Source organism: Eucalyptus grandis, chromosome 6 (genome assembly GCF_016545825.1).
Source record: "Eucalyptus grandis isolate ANBG69807.140 chromosome 6, ASM1654582v1, whole genome shotgun sequence".
Lineage (NCBI taxonomy): Eukaryota > Viridiplantae > Streptophyta > Magnoliopsida > Myrtales > Myrtaceae > Eucalyptus > Eucalyptus grandis.
The window spans coordinates 54,589,539-54,608,681 of record NC_052617.1 but is presented as its reverse complement, the minus strand read 5'-3'; the positions used below and the strand labels follow the sequence as shown (position 1 = coordinate 54,608,681).

At 38.3% G+C, this 19,143-nt stretch overlaps 2 protein-coding genes across 2 annotated transcripts; one reads left to right on the top strand and one right to left on the bottom strand.

The window, feature by feature from the left end:
* The first annotated feature begins 12,154 nt into the window (after positions 1-12,154).
* On the top strand, positions 12,155-13,583 carry LOC104450845 (abscisic stress-ripening protein 5). Its single transcript, XM_010065550.2, has 2 exons — positions 12,155-12,636; positions 13,127-13,583. Exons 1-2 carry the CDS (start codon positions 12,265-12,267, stop codon positions 13,307-13,309), a joined length of 555 nt encoding a protein of 184 aa, XP_010063852.2. The 5' UTR covers positions 12,155-12,264; the 3' UTR covers positions 13,310-13,583.
* Positions 13,584-17,089: 3,506 nt separating this feature from the next.
* LOC104452306 (egg cell-secreted protein 1.1) lies at positions 17,090-17,506 on the bottom strand. The gene has a single exon (XM_010066791.2). The coding sequence runs from the start codon at positions 17,504-17,506 to the stop codon at positions 17,090-17,092; it is 417 nt and encodes a 138-aa protein (XP_010065093.2).
* Positions 17,507-19,143: the final 1,637 nt, after the last annotated feature.

Genomic DNA, 19,143 nt, shown 5'->3' with positions numbered 1-19,143 from the left:
ACTGTCGAAGTCACAAGCAACCACCGCACGATGGACGCACTCGACCCGTTGCAGACTCGCACATTTCGAGCGACGATTGTGCTAGTGATTGCCGGTGAATATGCTCTTGCCGACACGAAGCTCGAACTCCAACGGTAATTCAAATGGACCCACCCACCGTCCACTTTCATTTCTCCATGAAAGCGAAGGGGACCGGCCTTCGCCTTTAGCAGTTGGGGCTTTAACTGATCCATCGAATGCCAACTTTGAAAATGAAATCCTCCCTGTCCAGTTGATACGTGACACCTGCATGTACCAGTCTATACAATTAATATTAGCCTCTTACTAATATAACTGATAAAAAAAAGCTTTACATTAGGCCATATTGAAGAGTTAAGGTTGACACTCGCCATTAACATCCCTTCACTACGTGAAAAAGTTGATAATTTCAATGTCATGTGGATTATTATCATTTCTAGAATCAAGAAATATGCGACAGATTATTTGATTTAAAGGATGGAAAGGAGCAACTAGCGTAAGCAAGCCGGGAAAAAGATTGACACTCGCTATTAACATCTTTTCACTACTTGAAAAAGTTGCTAATTTCAATGTCATGTGGATTATTGTCATTTCTAGAATCAAGAAATATGCTACAAATTATTTGACTTAAAAGGGTGGAAAAGGGCAACTAGTGTAAATGACCCTCTTAGACGTTATCATAGGAGTTCCATACCCATGACAGAATGTTCAGTTTGAATTAAAGCTATTGCTCATTTTGAGAAAGCATGTCATTACCATCCCACCACAGTATTAGCGGCAGGAAAGTTGGGGATATCCTGTACCAAGGCATGAATAAACCAATGTTCCTGGAGAACCAAGGCACCTTAAGGCCAATGAACAATTAGGAGATTCAAACCCATAACTAGAGGATCTCAAACCACCTCGGAGTAAGCAATATACATCTAGACAAACTATAGTGGTGGTGGAGGAGGAACCTTCATTTTACTATACAAGGTAGTAATTTAAAGTTATTAGCAAAAGATTTAAATGTGACAAAGACTTTTGCATATGGTCCCATGAGTTGATAGCAAAAGATTTAAATGTAACAAAGACTATTCTGAGTATCGCTAGATAATTTCAACCCACTGATTTTATATACGCAAATAGGTGTTGCTAAATTTAAAATGAAGGGGTTCGAACAAAAAAAAAAAAAAATTGGCATCGACAGCTAAAAATCACAAGAAGAAATGTCATAAAACCAGTCACCTGTAAGGGACCTACTAACGGTAGAATTGATTATACCTACTTATTTTGCCATTAGGCTTGTATCATTATATCGTTGTGGGCATTCCTTTGGTAAAAGTTTGTAAAGGCATCTCCTACAAGGTGGCTCTCTATTATCAAACTCCACCCATTAGCCCACTTCCCAACCATCTAAACAATCCATTTTTTCCACCTCTTATCTTGGAAAGAATCCATGGATTCGCAAGTCCTCTTTTAGAACTCGTCAAAATGTTACGGGGCTTGGCAAGCAAACCTTTGAGATACATTTGTAATCTGAATAATAATGTCACCCTATTGTGGAACAAAACCAAAAGACTTGAAGGCCAAGCGTGGAGATGTAAAGGTGAAGGTGGAAAGTGAAGAAAGAGGAGGTGGACAGTGCACGAAACAAGTGTTGAACTAGTTAGGCAAGGTGCAAGAATTTGAAGTTGGAGTAGACCAAGTTCTTTAGAAAGTCGGGAAGCATGACCAAATCAAATGTCTCAATCATTGCCATCCACAAAACTATCGGTTGAGCTATAAATTGGGAAAAAGAGTCGATCAAATGCTCAAACAGAAGAAAGGAGAATTCAACGATTTCACATTACTACTCCCTCCTCCTCTAGTACTCAAGATGCCTATGGGCGAGACCATGGGGTTTGACATTTCCAAGTTTAATAAAGTGTGGAAATGGCTCATGGATGAAAAAAAAAGAGTGATTGGGTTTTATGGAACATGAAGTATGGGAAGGACCACTCTCATGAAAAAGAATCAACAAGGAGCTTTCCTGCGCAAATCATGGATTCAAAGTTGTCCTTTGGGTGGTGGTGTCTAGACAAGTGAAAGAAGAAAGTATTCAAGACACCATGAGAAAGAGGCTGCACATTCAAGATGAGAGCTGGGATCACTGGTCCCAGGATGAGAGGGTCCATCATTGGTGTCATGTTTTGACCACAGTGAAGTTTGTGTTTTTGATTGATTATATATGGTGAAGGCTGGAACTTTTCAAAAATCAAAGTTCCTCATCTTGGTCCAAAGAACGGATCCAAAGTAGTGTTCACAACTCAATTGAAGCATGCATGTAACCAAATGGGAGCCCACAAAACCTTAGAAGTACAATGCTTGACACCTGAAGAAACTCTAAAATTACTCGAGAAGAATGCCAGCAAATCGCTTGTAAATTGCCATCAAGAAATTTGAGATCTCACAAAGGAGATTGTCGAAGAGTGCAAAGGGTTACCATTCACCCTTATTATTGTCGGGCAAGCCACGGCCAAAAGACAATCCTCATGAGTAGAGGCATGTTCTAACAATGCTAAGAAACAATTCACACAACCTGTCAAGTATGGTGGAGGAAGTGTACCACATACTAGAGTTCAATTATAATAGCTTAAATAACTCTACACTTCAAGCTTGCTTCCTTTACTGTTGTCTCTTTAATGAGGATTACCCCATAATAACATATGATCTCATTGAACTCTAATTTGGAGAAGGCTTGCTAGGAGCCACTGATGATAAATACTGTATGTGGGACAAGGGAGAGTCCATCTTGGGGGATTTAAAGAGGGATTGTCTATTGGAAAATGGGCATGGTGATGATGAGCGATGGTATGTAAAGATACATGATATCATTTGCGACATGGCGACCTGGATCGTTTGTGACCGTGGGCAAAGGAAGAACAAGTTGCTAGTGATGGAGAAAGATGAAGACATATCCACAAAGATGATTTCAAAACAGCAAGAAGTAGAGAAAGCATCTCTATGGGGAAAATGGATCATGATATTGACCAAATACCACCCATGTGTACCCAACTCGAAACTTTGTTTGTAAGGGAACAAAAGTAGCGATTGTGCCAAGAAGTTTTTTTTTTTTTTTGACTTGATGACAACTCGTCTAATAGTCCTGAACCTATCTGATAATAGATATATTCATTCCCCAAAGGGATTCATGATCTGATTAATCTATGGTACTTGAACCCATCAGCCACCAAAATTGTTGAGTTGCCTAGGGAAATCAAGAACTTGACTTGTTTACATTTGTTGCTACTAAACAATATAGCTGGCCCATTCCTGATTCTGATAGGGGCAATTGCAAGTTTGCCATTAAATGTGCTCAGCTAGTGGAGTTTTCATTTAGTGAAATCGATTCAAGTGAAGGAAGAAGAGACTGTAGAGGAACTAAAGCACATGCAACATTTATCGACTTCTCTATCGAAGTGTTCAAGTCTTTCTCTACCCTTGAAAATATTCCAATCCCCAAGCCTACATAGAGGAATAAGGCTAGCGGGGATCACCAATTGCCATCACTTGACTTGCATCCCAATCAATTACTCACCAATAGGCAACAGCTGTTTCTTGCGTTTAGAGGTCCTCTATCTAGATAAATGCTTTGTACTCAAGGAGGTGGAGATTACTCAAGGAATAGGATGAGCACCCAACTACTCTTGCTTCCCTAGTCTCATTGAAGTTTGTGTCGAAGGGTGCAAACTGTCGGACTTGTCCTAGCTCAAGCATGCTCCGAAACTCCGAGAACTGATGGTCCAACAGTGCGATTCGATGGAGAAAAATCATGGGGGATGTATTTGCGGCGAAGGAATCAACTACTTTAGGACTATTCTCATGTCTCGAAATCTTTAAATCACAAATCTTCCAAGCCTAACGAGCATTTATGACCAGCCTCTACATTTTCCTCGGCTGGAATGACTCAACATATATGAGTGCCCCCGTCTTGGAAAATTGCCGTTGGACTCGAACAGCGCTCGGGGAAGCTTGAAAGAATTCTATGTGCATCGTGACCGGTGGGACAATTTGCACTAGGACGACGACGCTGCCCGGGCCATTTTCACCGCCGAGGTCACGTATTTTAGATGAGGGCTCTCTTTCCTGAAACGGCACTCGGCAACATCAAGTTGGCGTGAGTTTGTCTTGGAAAGAGAACTCTCTTGCTAAAAGTTTCACGTGAGAATTCATGTTCATTTAGATTTAGCAGTTTATAAATTACCTCAAAGTAACAAAAACACGGCATTTCTAAAAGAACATACCCAGACCCAAATGAAAACTCTACTGCCCTGTGCATAGCCCACCGCGCCCTGACATGGTCGATGTCTTGCGGTCCCTCCAGCTACCGGAGTCGTCGGACTCCACCGTCACGCCTCGTCCCCCATCCATCCATCTCCCTCCCGCCTCCCGAGCCTCGATGCAAACAAGGCCAGGGCAACTCGCTTTAGTGGTGGCCCCAAACTCGGGCCAGGGTTTCCCGTGGCGGGCAACCTCCCATTCGATGTCGCGGCTCAATTGGAAGACATCCACGTACACACGGAGAAGGTCAAGAATGAAAAGAGGGGATAGGACAAAGAAAAGAAAATGGATAAAGAGGTGGATCAACTTTTTAAAGGATTAAAGTATAACTAAATTTGATTTCGTAATTTCCTAAGGGATCTCACTTCTTCTCCACGAAGCGCGGTGCCTAATGTATCATACGGTGGACGGGAACAGCAGATACAAGAAGGATTGGCATCCAACAACAATCTTTAATCTATATTTTGGAAGAAGATTCGCGGGATCAACTACCTCCCACCGATTCATGATGATATTTTATGGGAGATCATATGCAAAGGTAAAGACAGCGCCAGGTGTCCATGCTGAAGATTTTTCCACTTGGTACGTCATACCGTGCACCAAATGAATTGGAGATCAATGCCAATCTGCAGTTGACATGTTTTCTGCTGACGCGTACAAGTTAAGGCATAAATGAATTGTCTGACAATTAACCCCCAAATTATCCCGGACATTCTCTCGAGAAATTATTAACTGATGATGGTCTACTAAGCCCATCCAAATAAAGCCGTCCTGCCAGTTTTCAGTACAATTTTACAGTAACATTTTTATACGAATACGCGATTTTTTTGCATAGAGGATCTTATGAACAGGTGTTAAATTTCCCAGGAACTAATATACCATCACGGGATTATGCTTCATGAATTCAATGTTAGTCGATTCTCATATCAAACGCATATCAAATCTCCCATGGAAAGTATTTTGGGTGCAGTAAGTGCAATTGGCCCATCGTCCGTTGGATGTGTGTGGGTCCCATATGGGGCCACAATACCTATAAATCACATCCACCGGACGTATGTGCTGGTGATGGAGTTGATAATTTCCCATTTGAAAGGGGCTAAGCAAAATAAGCATTTGAGGAAGGCTGCCAAATCGTATATTGCATAACTAGGATCTGGCTCTATTTATAAGTCCCAACCATGCATAAACAAGATTTTAAGTGACACATCCTACGAAAGGTATTTTCATGCCAGATTAGAATTATGACATGTACTGTAGCGTCATCGTAATACTTTGTAGCTTAATTGAAATATTATGCTTATGCATTTTGAAATCAAGTCATTTGTGGAGCTGACAATATCTTCTTACATAAACTTGTCAAAATCCATGTCACTTGATATTAAATTGACATCCTAAAAATAGTTAGATTTGTCAAGATAGGTCGTAGACCCATTTCTTAACATAAATTTGATAGATTGAGTTGTTATATTAGTTATTTAGTAGATGGGTTTAGAATGGTAAAACCCAAAATAATATGAATGTTAAATGAGTTCACAGTATTATTAGACCTAACTCACCTTTATGACTCTCTCTTCACTCTCTCTTATCCTCACTCGATCTTACACTCACTTGCTCCGCACTCTCACCTCAATCTAGATATGAGTTTTTCTAGATTTAGTTAAATATGGAAGTGTTTTAGCAATATGAGTTGGGTATTAGTAATTAAATTTGTATTGCATGGAAATAAGTGAAAACTAGTTAAATGAGTCGATTTGGGTCAAACCATTTTCGGCTCAACCCATCTATTTAACGGGTTGAAGACTAGTCTTGCCTACTTAAAGAAAATTAAAACAAAATGAATGTATGGTCACACTATAATAGCTATTACCACAAGCAAACATTGTAATTGGCAATCAACATGTGATACACCCGTCAGGTAACGGTGATTACTATAATCGAATGTGCTGTAAGCTTTAGAGGAAGTTTGATGAAATACATGTATGGTGTGTGATTAGTAACCACTTACAAGTACGTCGATCTAGTAGTCAAGAGTTAGATTTTAATGTTTACGTGTACGTAAATTCGGATTATGTCACATTAAGTCATTACAAAACTTAAAATTCATATTGAACACATAAATATATTATGTATTTTATGTTCATACCGTTTTGGACTTGGCAACATTTTTTTTAACCTATTAAACCATGCCAATTCGTATGTCAATTGGTGTTAGGAGTTCAGATCCCAAAGGTATGTATCGTAGATCGAATAAAAGATTAGATAGAAGAAAAATTATTCTATCGTGAGTTTGGAGATGTATTCGGATTGGGATTAGCCCGAATAAGTCATGATAGAATCTTGGACAGCCTATCCAAGCAATAGTGGTCAATTATCTCACCCAAGCGAAATATCGCACGATGGTCACAGTGGGCCCTATCGTAAACGTCAAGCATTTCGAACGACCATCATGGTACCCCTCTCCATGTTTTTGGATTGTAGGGGTGGTCAATCACCACCACGATACATGAGACAATTTCTGTTGAGGTCCATGTATAAAGTGGATTAAGGAAGTGTTGCATGATAGACTAATTTATTGTATTGTAAAACAATTAATATATCTGAACTAGCTTATGACTCGCCAATTTTAAACTTTTAGATAAATGTGGTCCAACTAAATACATTGATAAGCCCGAACTTAAACTTTACTATGACAATCTCCTTATATGAAGGCATCATTCTTCTACCGCGTGTCCTAACAATGTCATGATGGTTGGCATTAATACCCGACCATCACGATGGTCACAGCGGATACGCAACCACAATGGTGAAATTGATAACAAGTGGGTCGACCACCGAGACTACGGTGATCCTTCATCCACCATTTCCCCTTTAGTTTTCTTCTGTCTTTACTATTTTAAGTAGCTACTTTTTTTTTAACAGAAAGTAGCTACTTGAAATGTTATTATTTATGTTTTTGGCTATATACATCTAGGACATGGTAGATAGTTTAATCGAACAAATGATGGGACTTTTATTTTATCTTAATCAATCAAATCTTATCTTTAAAAGGCAACTCTAAAACTTAAAAAACAAAAAAAAAAAAAGAGAGAGAATATACGAAGGGGGATGAGATATGCTCTTGCCGACACAAAGCTCAAACTTCAACGGCCATTCCAATGGACCCGCCCACCGTCCACTTTTACGTCTCCATGAAAGCAAAGGACCCGTCTTCGCCTTTCGTGTCTTGGGGGTGCTTTAACGTATCCAATGAATGCGAAAGTCTTGAAAGCGAAATCCTCCCTGTCCAGTTGATATCTCACCCGATACCAGCTGCCCTGTTTAAAACCCGACTGCACTCCGTTCACATTTCTCGGATCTCAGATTCACCTTTCATACTGTAATTCGCGTTGGTCTACAAGAAAGTCGAGGTTTTTATATCCACATATAGTCGAGGTTTTTATATCCACATATTTTTTGTGGCATTGAATAGTGAACACCATTTTTTTCAGCTTTGATGGCGGGTAGAACCGACTGGTCATACATGCTATGGCGACGGATCCGAGGGGCAGGTTAGGATAACTTTACAAGACTTATCCCCCCCACCGCCCAGTGTACTTTCTATTTACGTGACCTAGAAGATGCTTTTGACAACACCTTGAGAATAGATCTCGCACCAAAACTATATTTGAAATCATAAACTGACGGTATGTTCTTTATCTATTATTGTTATAGTGACATTGAAAGTTTGACAGAATTTGTTGAGTGAGGACTGACTAATAATTGTGATGCCTATATTTGAAATGATAAACCGAGGTTGGCCGGCAACTCTACAGGTGTTATTACAGGAGTTTTATCATGCCTGCGACAAATATTGAAGTAAAAATAGAAAGGGAAAAAATAACAATGTTTGCAATGCAAAATCTTCTACAAATCGGTATGAATATAACAAATCAAACAAAGTATCAACGAATTGATCATTTAAAGATATTTTCTTATTTGTCTTTTATTCAATTTCTTTATAAAGAAAATTGTTATCTTTTATCTTAACTTTCACTATAATTGTTATTTCAATAACAAAATGTTTGGTTTAAGCCATAACTCTTGCTCATTTTGAGCAAACCTGTCACCTTCATCCCCATTATAGTGCTAGAATCATCTTATATCATGGCCAATCCCATGCTTCAAAGGAACCGTGGGATTCAAACATATGACTAGAGGATTTCAAACCATTCGAGAGTATGCTCTACTCCACTAGACCAACCACCATCATGGTAAATGAACCTTTATTTCACTATACAGGGTAGTCAATCAAAGTAGATGGGAAAAGATTTGAACATCGCAAAGATTTTTACACGTAAGGTACTATTTGTTGATTGCGAGTCCTGAATCCAATATGTTCTTCACCAGATTTTGAGTGAAAATATGTAGGAATGACTTAAACGGTGGTTAGAGAAAAGCGTGAGAAGTAGGATCTATAAGGCAAAATAAAATAAAGGGGCCTGTCGTGAAAACTCTTTAAAGTGTAGGGATTTGAAATGTGATCTTTTCTTTTCTGCCTCTTTTGCAATAAGTAGAAAATAATATAAAAAACTATATAGTTCCCCAATCACTAAATAGTACGTGCAAGCCAGGACCAAAAAGTTTTGCAAGGATAGCCACAAAAATTGAGATATTTGTCACGTCAGCCACTGATCCTGTCAAACCAAACACAAAATTGGAGGGGCCCTCTACTTTGGAAATAGATAAGTGGGACCCAATAATAATGGGATCTTGGCATATGCTAATCTGTTTATAGGTAATGTATTCTTAATAGGATGAGCATCGATTTAGGGACTGGCCTAACCCTACCAATCTTAGTTCGATTCCTAAAAAATTAGGTCAGTCTTTAGTTTTGAGATTTTGGATCAGCACAATGCGAGTTGATCATCGGTTCCAAGTGTTCAAGGTTGGTCTAACTCGGATTAATCCTAACACTATATGTATCTAATATATTATTTATAAATTTTTATATAAAGAAAATTTTAAAATAAACGACGTTAATAACATTAAACAATTTCTTAGTGAGAAGTTCAAGTAATTTTACATTGTCCTTTAATAACTTGGATTTTTAATGTCTTTTATGACATCAACAACCATAATTTACAATGGGTTTAGTTTGTTTCTAGGGTCAACCAATAATCCTTACAAAAAAAAAAAAAAAAACAACCATAATTTACAAATGAAGAAAATGTTTTTGTGAAAAGTCCTCGTGTCAAAAGAACATAATAGCTCCTTATAGCATCTTCATCCAATACTAGTTTTCTTCTATCTTATTTGTCTTCTTAGTTTTCAATTTGTCTAAATCGAAAGAAACAATTTCTTCGCTCACTATTGCCTTAGTCGCTTTGGGTTACTCATGCTGCTTGCCACTCAATGCTCGACGCTCACCACTCGCTTGTCTTAGCTAACCTTGCTCATCATCAAACTTATTGGGTCGGTCCAGTCCTCGGCGACATTTTCAGGAAGTGCAAAAAATTGAAATAAAAAATTATTGGTTGACCCTAGAAACAAACTAAACCTGTTGGGTTTGTCTAGTCCTCGATTGTCTTTTCAAGGAGTACAAAAATAAAATAAAAAATTTATCGGTTGGTCTTGGATTAATCCTGGAACGGACCGGTCCTCGGTTCCAAGCTTAATAGGATTGATCCTCGGTTTCAAAAATTGAGGATTAATACTGTGCGGGTTGATCCTAGGGTTAAGAGGTGGATCGGCCCAATCCAGAATATGCTCGTCCCTACTTTTTAATCACATGCCGGTTTTTTCTTTTTTCTTTTGGAAACGGTCCTAATGTACATACCAAATATGTGGAATGATACCCGTTTGTCTACTGAGGAAAACCTAACAATTTTCACGATTAAACAATCATCTGTTATATGTAATTATTAATTTATTTTTAATTTATGTCCACCTTCTGAGCACCACCAGAAAATTTCAACCCATTGATTTTATATGCATATAGGTGTCACCACTTGCCAGATCTGAAATGAAGGAATTTCGACCGAATCAAACGAATAAATAAAATAGATGGTGTCGGCAAGTGATCATCGACAGAACAAAGGGCATAAAACTGTTCACATGGGAGGGAGCTACTAACCGTCCTAAAGATTTCAATGGCACAGTCAGATATTTGAGTTGATTTAGATTTGTGCTGGACCAAGATAAATTTTAAAAGCAAATAAATTTAGAGGTCGGTCGGCATTAAGAAACAGATTTGTCAAGTAAAATGTGAACTAGATAATTGATCGTGTGCTAAGAACATATTCCTACTATTCCACATGTTAGTATATGTAGACAAGATGTTAGCAAATGCATTGATGGAGCATATACAAACCAGCTGTGCTATCTAGCTAAATTAGGGTTTTGCCCTGAGAAATTCATATGGATATGAAGCCATGCGCCTTATCAATCTAAGAGTACCGCAGGAGAAGAACAATAAAAGATGGAATTGCAATGATGGAAAATTTAACGTATTCTGTTATTCTTAAAGCATCTAAAAGGAGAAAATCCCTTCGCAAAAATGAAAATTAAGTCGGTATGAAATCATGAACGACGCGTTAAGTAAAGTATGTTTTTTCTTGATTGAAGACCCTATCATTAGATCTTCAATCAATAGTGTATGCAGAGCACGCTCATGCGATTGGGGTTCCTTAATTAGTAAGTCACAACCACCCACCTACACCATAATGAAGCCTCATCTTGAGCTTTAGACTCCTACAGTTGCATTATAAAAGTTAATGAATCTTTCATTTCAAGCTTAAGGCGGGAAGAAGAAATTATCAGAGAAATTGACGAAAAAGATAAGAACACCACAGATATACGTGCTTATTTGAAAGCTTCGATTGCTTTTAACTCAAATTAGAAAACCAAATTTGAAAATTGAGATTTTTTTTTTATGAATTAAAACTGGAGAGATACTTTCAACACCTTACATTAAATGTTCACAAGATTACAATGTTCTCAAGATTTTTCACCATTTCCCATTTCATCTCACAAAAACTATCCACTAAATAATTTGTATTCAAAATAGGAAACGATTTCTAGAAAAGTCACTCAAATTAAAAAAACCTACATAAACTAAGAAACTTACTTGGCTTGAGATTCTTTTACGGGCTTAAACTCGAGACATATTTTCAACTAGTTACATCAAATATCCACAATATTGAAATGTTATTTAGATTTTCATTGTTTCCCATTTCAACTTAGGAAGATTATTTGCCAAATAATTTGTGTCCAAAAGACGAAACTCCCTTTAGGAGAGCTACTAAAATTAGAAAATCAATCAAACTAGAACCACAAGATTGGAATGTATTTATCTACGGACTCAAACTCGAAACATCTTCTCAACATGTTACATTAAATATTTATAAGATTTGCATATTCTCAAGATTTTTCATTGTTTTCTTTTACTAAGTCAAAAAGAAATCGTTAGCCAAATATTTTGTATCAAGAGAAGGAAATTCCTTGAATAAAAAACCATTCAAAACATATTCTCAACACATTACATTAAATATTTAACCAAATTGGAAGGTCCTTAAGATTTTCACTTTTTCCGTTCCAACTCATAAAAATTATTTGCCAAATAAATATTCATCTATTCAAAATTTTCTTTCAACTCCAACACCAAAAAAAAAAAGCTTATCCCCTATTTCTTTTTTCTGGCTTGACATTCAAACAACGGCTTTATCAAAAGAAGATAAAGATGCATCGAATCGAACCACACCAACCTATCCTGACCGTCCATCACGCATTTAAAGCCTCCCACGTTGGCCCGATTGGATGTGAGGCTTTGCATGTGCCAACTCTCCCTATAAATACATCCCTCCCTCTCAAACAATCTCACAGCATTCACCATACACTTCAGCTATCAAGAGTCCTTTCCCTAATCCATCGTCAATTCTAGCATCCCACAAAGAACAACCGTCAACCATGGCCGAAGGACACCGCCACCACCTCTTCCACCACAAGAAGGAGGATGAGCAACCCGTTGAGGCTGTCAACTACTCCGAGACCGCCTACGGCAGTGAGACCACCTACGGCAGTGGCCCTGGCAGTAAAACCACCTACGGCAGTGGCCCTGGCAGTGAAACCACCTATGGCGGTGGCCCTGGCAGTGGCCCTGATAGCGCTTACGGCAGTGGCGCTGCCTACGGCAGTGGCCCTGATGGTGCTTATGCTGAGACCACCGAAGTGACCACCATCACGGAGCCTGAGGTCGATTACAAGAAGGAGGAGAAGCACCACAAGCACCTCGAAGAAGTCGGCGGGCTCGGTGCAGTCGCTGCTGGCGCTTATGCTTTGGTAATGATTATCATCTTCTTCTCAATCCTTGCAATTATTTTCCATTTTATATATAGATAAAATTCGCATCTCCACTTTATTGACTTGAATCATCATGTTGATCACAAACATTGGACGCCAAGGATCTCAATTACACTAAGATATTCCAATTGAACATCATGGCATGCCATGCAACGGATCATCCTTATGAATGAAGAATTGTTTGAATTCATTCAATTTCCTTCACCAATCAACTAGAGGAGTAAGATTTCCCCAAGATTGGCTTTAAAAAAAAAACATAGTCATAATCCATAACAGTATTTATATGAATAAAAACTTCTGCTCAAGGTGAATAAATGAATTTTTTTTTTTTTTTTGGGTTGAACTTATACCGTACTTAGAGCATATTTTTAAAAAATGTAAACGTGGTAGAGAGATCTTTTTTTCTTCTTTACCTTGACTCGTCTTGTTTCATTCACACAATTCCTAATTAATGATGCGCAAATTGCAGTATGAGAAGCATGAGTCCAAGAAGGACCCAGAGCACGCCCACAGGCACAAGATAGAGGAGGAAGTGGCCGCCGCCGCTGCTGTCGGGGCCGGCGGGTTCGCCTTCCATGAGCACCACGAGAAGAAGGAGACCAAGGAAGAAGAGGAAGAGGCTCATGGCAAGAAGCACCACCATCTCTTCTAAACGGCGGACGACCTCCGCCTCTCTCTCTCTCTCTTATTGCTCTGTGTCTTGTTTATGTAATTTTTATTTCCCTAACCAAGTACGCTACGAGCAAAAGAGACCGCCCTCGATCGCCCCCGTACTTGGAGGAGAGGGCGGCTTCTGGGATGTTGGATCCGATGCTTGGTAATGCTTCCTGAGAGAGAGAGTGACTATATGTGTGTGTGTTTGGGCTTTGTCTGGTACCAGTTGTATCTTGGGTGTCTTCTAATAAAGTTATCTTCTCATGATCCGATATTCCTGATACTTTTCCCTTTCATTATTTAGACTATACCCAAATCTATTTTTAGGAGCCAACCCCTCGTTAATTGTAAATTACTGAGAAACGCATCGCGACAATCCATCAAGAATGACATCCGATCCCTTTATAAAAAGATTTATTGATAACTAAAAAGAATATGAAAAGCTGGACTAGCAAAGGTACCTCACATTTTTATTTTATTTTTTTGGAATTGATGTTGTTTTGGGTCGCTAACATGAGGACACGTATAAATTAGCAAATTATTCGAATAATAGCCCATCACGATATCTTCACTGTGACGCCACGAAACACATTGACATTGTCCCCTACTTTGGCTGGTATCATGTGAGCACCTGTATGGAAAAGATGTGGGTGCATGTCATTATCATCATCCATTATTGTGATTTTTTTGGCTAAATCAAGCGCCGGGTCATGCGAGACATGATCTCACCCAAAACCCGGTTTTTCTTTTCAAACATGGCGAAGTCAATTAATTGCGATTCGGTCTGAAATGAACTCGCAAAATGACGAAATTGACTATGTTCTCCCAAATGGACGGTATCTGATGACTCGCCCATTTATATATCTTTAGAAAAGGTCCAATGAAGTGTCTTTAATTCCACAAAGGTAATACCTCTGACCTCATATGAGAAGTTGTCAATAACAATGTTAACATCTGAGGGACTTGGCTCCAACCTCTTTTGGCTTTTTTATATGTAACTTAGCTCCTTAATGTTTGTATATATTTTTACTTATACTTTATGATGTGCATGGGATTAATCGAAGTCCGAACGTTTCGGGATAATCCTGATTACTTATAAAAAGAATTAGTCGATTCGGAAGATTGTCAAGACTTTCTTTGCCAGAAAATCCAATTACGATTGCCATATAATCCTTTTGAGGGTAAGTTCAAACACGGTAATTCCTCGTAAAATCTTTAATATCATGATGGATTAATTAATAGGAAAGATTCATGATTAATTGCTGATCGAGAAGCTGAGAAATCGCACAACTCCTTGCACTCGGCTTATTTAAAGAAGGAGACGAACTGCATGAATGGGTGGAAGTTGTTCTTACGTTACCAAGACAAGAATTCGTGGGAGTTGGTTTGGCGTTACCTTTTTTAGGAAGCAGAAAGAGCGTTGGCAACCCTAATTTTGCGCTATCAACGCAACCGATATTTCTCCAAGAATCACGGTTCATATAATTTTTTAGTAAGACGGGGGATGGTTGTGAAAGTGACGTGATTATGGGGAAATCGTTACAACGGACAATAATGCGATCGCCATGCTCTAGTTAATTCCTTACGATTAAATGACGCGAGATGTAAATAGTTATTTAGATTCAATCTCCTGGATTCAAGGGGATTGTTGTTACTTTTTTCCCTTTATTTTCTCATTTGTACGAGAAAAACTATCCAAAAAATCGTAAACATATTGCAATTGTACTCATTCAACTTTAAACCCCTTTTGTTATCAATTGAGTCTTGAATATTTTGCATTTGTACTAATTCGAGGTTTAAAAAAAAAAAATTCTGAAAATTATTAAAATATTATTGAAAAATATATGTTAGTGCCAGCCACACCTTGTAGCACCGCCGGCATCCACGACTGCAATTTCAGGCCAAAATTGCCCAAATATACTAAATTGGCAAAAAAAATAAAATGTTTAGAACTCAATTGACCAAAAAAAATATTTATAACTGAATTAACACAATTATAACAAGTTTAAAATTTTTTTTTCAGCAATCGAAACTGTTAGTGACTACTGATTACTCTTTCAAAGCAAATGTAAATGCTCCCCAATATTATTGATGTAGGATAATTTATTTCAAACCCCACTGCGGTTGGCATGGATAGTAGGAAGATGATCACGAGAGCTTTCTCGTCAGCTTGAATGGCAGGTTATGGCGTAGAGAATGTTAGTTGAATCTCACGGAAAAGTATTCTGTTCCTAGCCACTTTGGCTTCACGATGATTATTAAACATCGCCATTGAAAGTGACTGATCCTTTGGTGCCGCGAAAGACACGATATGTCCACTTTCTATCAAGATCATCCGCCTTCGTTTACTTGGCTTTTCTCGTAAGAACGTGCCTGCTAATAAGGGCTGCACGTATAAAGTGCTAATTCGATGAAGATATGATTTCGTGTATATGCCCCAAAATAAGACGTGTGCTTTCCGGCCGGTGGGTATATTTATCTATATCTGCAGCTGTCTTAGAGCTATGAGGAAGATGATAAACAGTTTGATGAGCGGTCAAGCCATAAACTAAGCGACTAGATAAACGCGTTGGCCGAATATGTATATATATATAGAAATAAACTTCGTAGCAGTCCTTATAGTGTAAACCCTAACTCGCTAATGATAGAAATAAACTTCTTAGCAGTCCTTATCACAAGTGTAAACCCTAACTCGCTAATGACTTTCTGAAATCTGTAAATTACGACATGTCATGCATCGCAATCGCACGAACGCGTAGTTAAATTGCAGCTTAATTATGAAGACACGAGATTGCTGAACTGAATTGGGTTTTAATCTCTGTATAACACAGGTGCTAAATTATCCTAGAAATATATTAATTGCAACTGCTTGTTTTTAAAAGCATGGATGTTTTTATTTGCGTGATTCTTGCTAAACATTTCAGTTTACTTCCATTCATTTTCGAGAGGAAGATACACAAAGCCAAGCCTGGTTCGTCTTTAATTTTGTGTCCCCAGAGAGATGCAATGCTCAAAGCATTATGTATCGGGACAACCATGAGAGCAATATTCCTGAAAATGACGATTGAATATGGTTGACATACATTGTTTCTCATGAGGGGATACATTGAAAGTCCGAGGTCAGGTGAAACCAAAAAAGAAAAGCCAAAGAAAAGGAAAAGGTGACATCCGATTTCAGTTTTCACATGAAGAAGCAGTAAAGTTTTCAGAATGCTGCCAAGTTCATGGACAGTGACTTCGTTGGTGGTTGAGCCACTTATCCACCCGGTGGCGCCCCACCATGATTTAGTCCCATCGGAGGGTCGTTTCTACGAGCACTTGAGCCACAAGACTTGAACTGCGGTCAATCAGGGTTTAACTTGGGTACTTTTTATTACTATTTATCGAAATGAAAAGGAGAAAAACCCAACAGTGCGACTGAGCAGGAACGTGTCTTTGTTCTCTGTCGTGTAATCTTCTTCTTGGTTCTTAGATGATTGCATTTCCTTTGTAGATTAATGTAAATGGAGCAGAGATTGGTCAAGCCATTGACGCAAAGTAATAACATGCTTCTATAAACACGCGCGACTGCAACTGAAGGACAAACCTCGGAAGCCTGACGCTGACCTTGACCTTTTACTAGAAAAAAAACAAGCAGACATTATGGGACGCTAGTGTTGAATTTCGACCCGGCAAACCCAAACTTCATGAAAACAAACCCCCCAAGCCCAACACACTACCTTATTTATGAGAAACAAACTCCATGATGACCCAAATCGCTTGTCCCAAAATCAAATGATCACCCTCCAATGTTTGGAACGCCCTTATTAGGTACCGCCGGCGGCGGTGGGTCCAAGGTTTCGGCGGCATCGCAGTAGCCCTCAAGGATGTCGCCCTCTTCGGTTGTGTACCCTAGCGAAGACAACAGGTTGGGCCAGCACTCGTGCTCGATGGTCCTAATGGCTTGGCAACAACCAGGACCCAAGTAGGTCTCTCCGTTGAGGAAGAACATGATCACCTCGCCAGTACAGGCCTGTAGCTGGAACATCGACTCCCAGCAGTGCGGTGAGTCCGACCCATTCTCCGCCACCTTCAGCCGAGTCGCAAGGCTCGCTGGGTTGTGCTCTGGGATGGCTCGGCTAGCTTCGGTCGCAATGGCAAAGTATGAAGACGCGAGTACGAGTAGAAAGATGAAAAGCTTGGGAATTGGAGGCATTTCTTCCCCGACAAATTTGGCAATCGAGTAGAGAGATTACAATGTGTGTATGAATAATATTTTTGGTGGAGTTGAACTATTTATAGGTGTACGTTGCATGGAGATGTTACGTTGTATGGGTAAGCAAAAGGGCTCACGGAATTATTATTATTATAACTATTGGGAATTTGATGAGACAGTACTGGTCATAATTAGGTTTGTCAATTAATGGCATTGTAATGCTGGAGCAAAACCAATATGCTTGAAAAAAATTTCTATCTAGAAGAAAATAAATACCGGTTAGGATCAGCACTTTAGAATGCACCGCTTTCTAGGAAATATTTAAGTGTATGATTAAGAAGCACTTTAAAGAAAATAAAATGAAAAGATCATAATGAACAGAAAATTTGAGTGCAAATGGAAGTGATTGCGAATTTAGCACACAATCAATCATCAGAAAAGTAATTTCTCATTCTTATATGATTGTAAAGACAAAATCTTTCGAAATATATAAAATTTAGAAAACCCATTTATTGTAACAAGTAAAAGAGAAGCAAAAGTTGTTATGCCGATCAAATTGTGTGCAATAAAATTACAAACTTAAAAACAAAAATGCGACAGAATCGATATCATGCATTTTTAGGGAAAAAAAAGGCATGAGAAGCATCAATGACTAAATTCTTGAATCTTTTAAGTGGCTGCATAGTGGGTGTTGAACTGAATGCTGAGTAGAAATGATTGAAGAGTTGATTTTAAGATAAATTAGAAATTAAATGATGAGATTGGAAGGATTTCCCTAAATTTCTTTTTTGTAGTTTTGACTATTGAGTCCAGTAACGTGACTTCGGATTGGCCGGCCCATGGGCTGACGAGTCTGACCATGTTCACGCCTTCTATAGAGAATTAATGCATTTTCAATTTCTTTTACTTCGACCGATAAAATGAAAATGAAAAGGAAAGAAACTAACTTGGATTGTCCGCCACATTTCAGGTCACCTCAAAATACTCAGGGGCTTTTCGTAGAGGTAATACCATAAAATAAAAATAAAAAATAAAAAACTCTAAACTATACCTATTATGGCACAAATATTCCTAACTTTTTTTTTGTGTCATAAAAATCCTAAAATTGCCAATTTGACACATACCAAAAAGAAAAAATCATAAAAAAAAAACCCAAACTTATATCTTAGATGAAACCGAAACAAATGGTATTATATGTTATCTATATAAAAGTTCGGATTTTTCCGTGACACAAAAAAAAAAAGTTACTAATATATGTCTCACGATGAGAAGTTTAAGGTTTTTGGTGACAAAAAAAAAAGTTTTGGGTATTTTTCTTGGAGTAAATATAATCTAGAGTTTTTTATGGTATTTGCCCAAAATGCAATAACTAATCTTTGCAGTAGAGATTTGACTATGTACCAATAGATGGATGTACAGTCTCTTTATGCATATGACAATGCTCGGCCCTTGCATGTAAATGAAAATAAAGTTGATTTCGAATGGACTATGTAATTCCCTTCCATAATACAGTTTTTCTTGTAACAATAAATATTCATTTGACAAACTTTCATCACAATTAAAAAAGAAAATCATCCTCGTGTGCCACCTCATAGCTCATCCGGTCAAGTCTCTCTATCATTAAGGAAAATTATTAT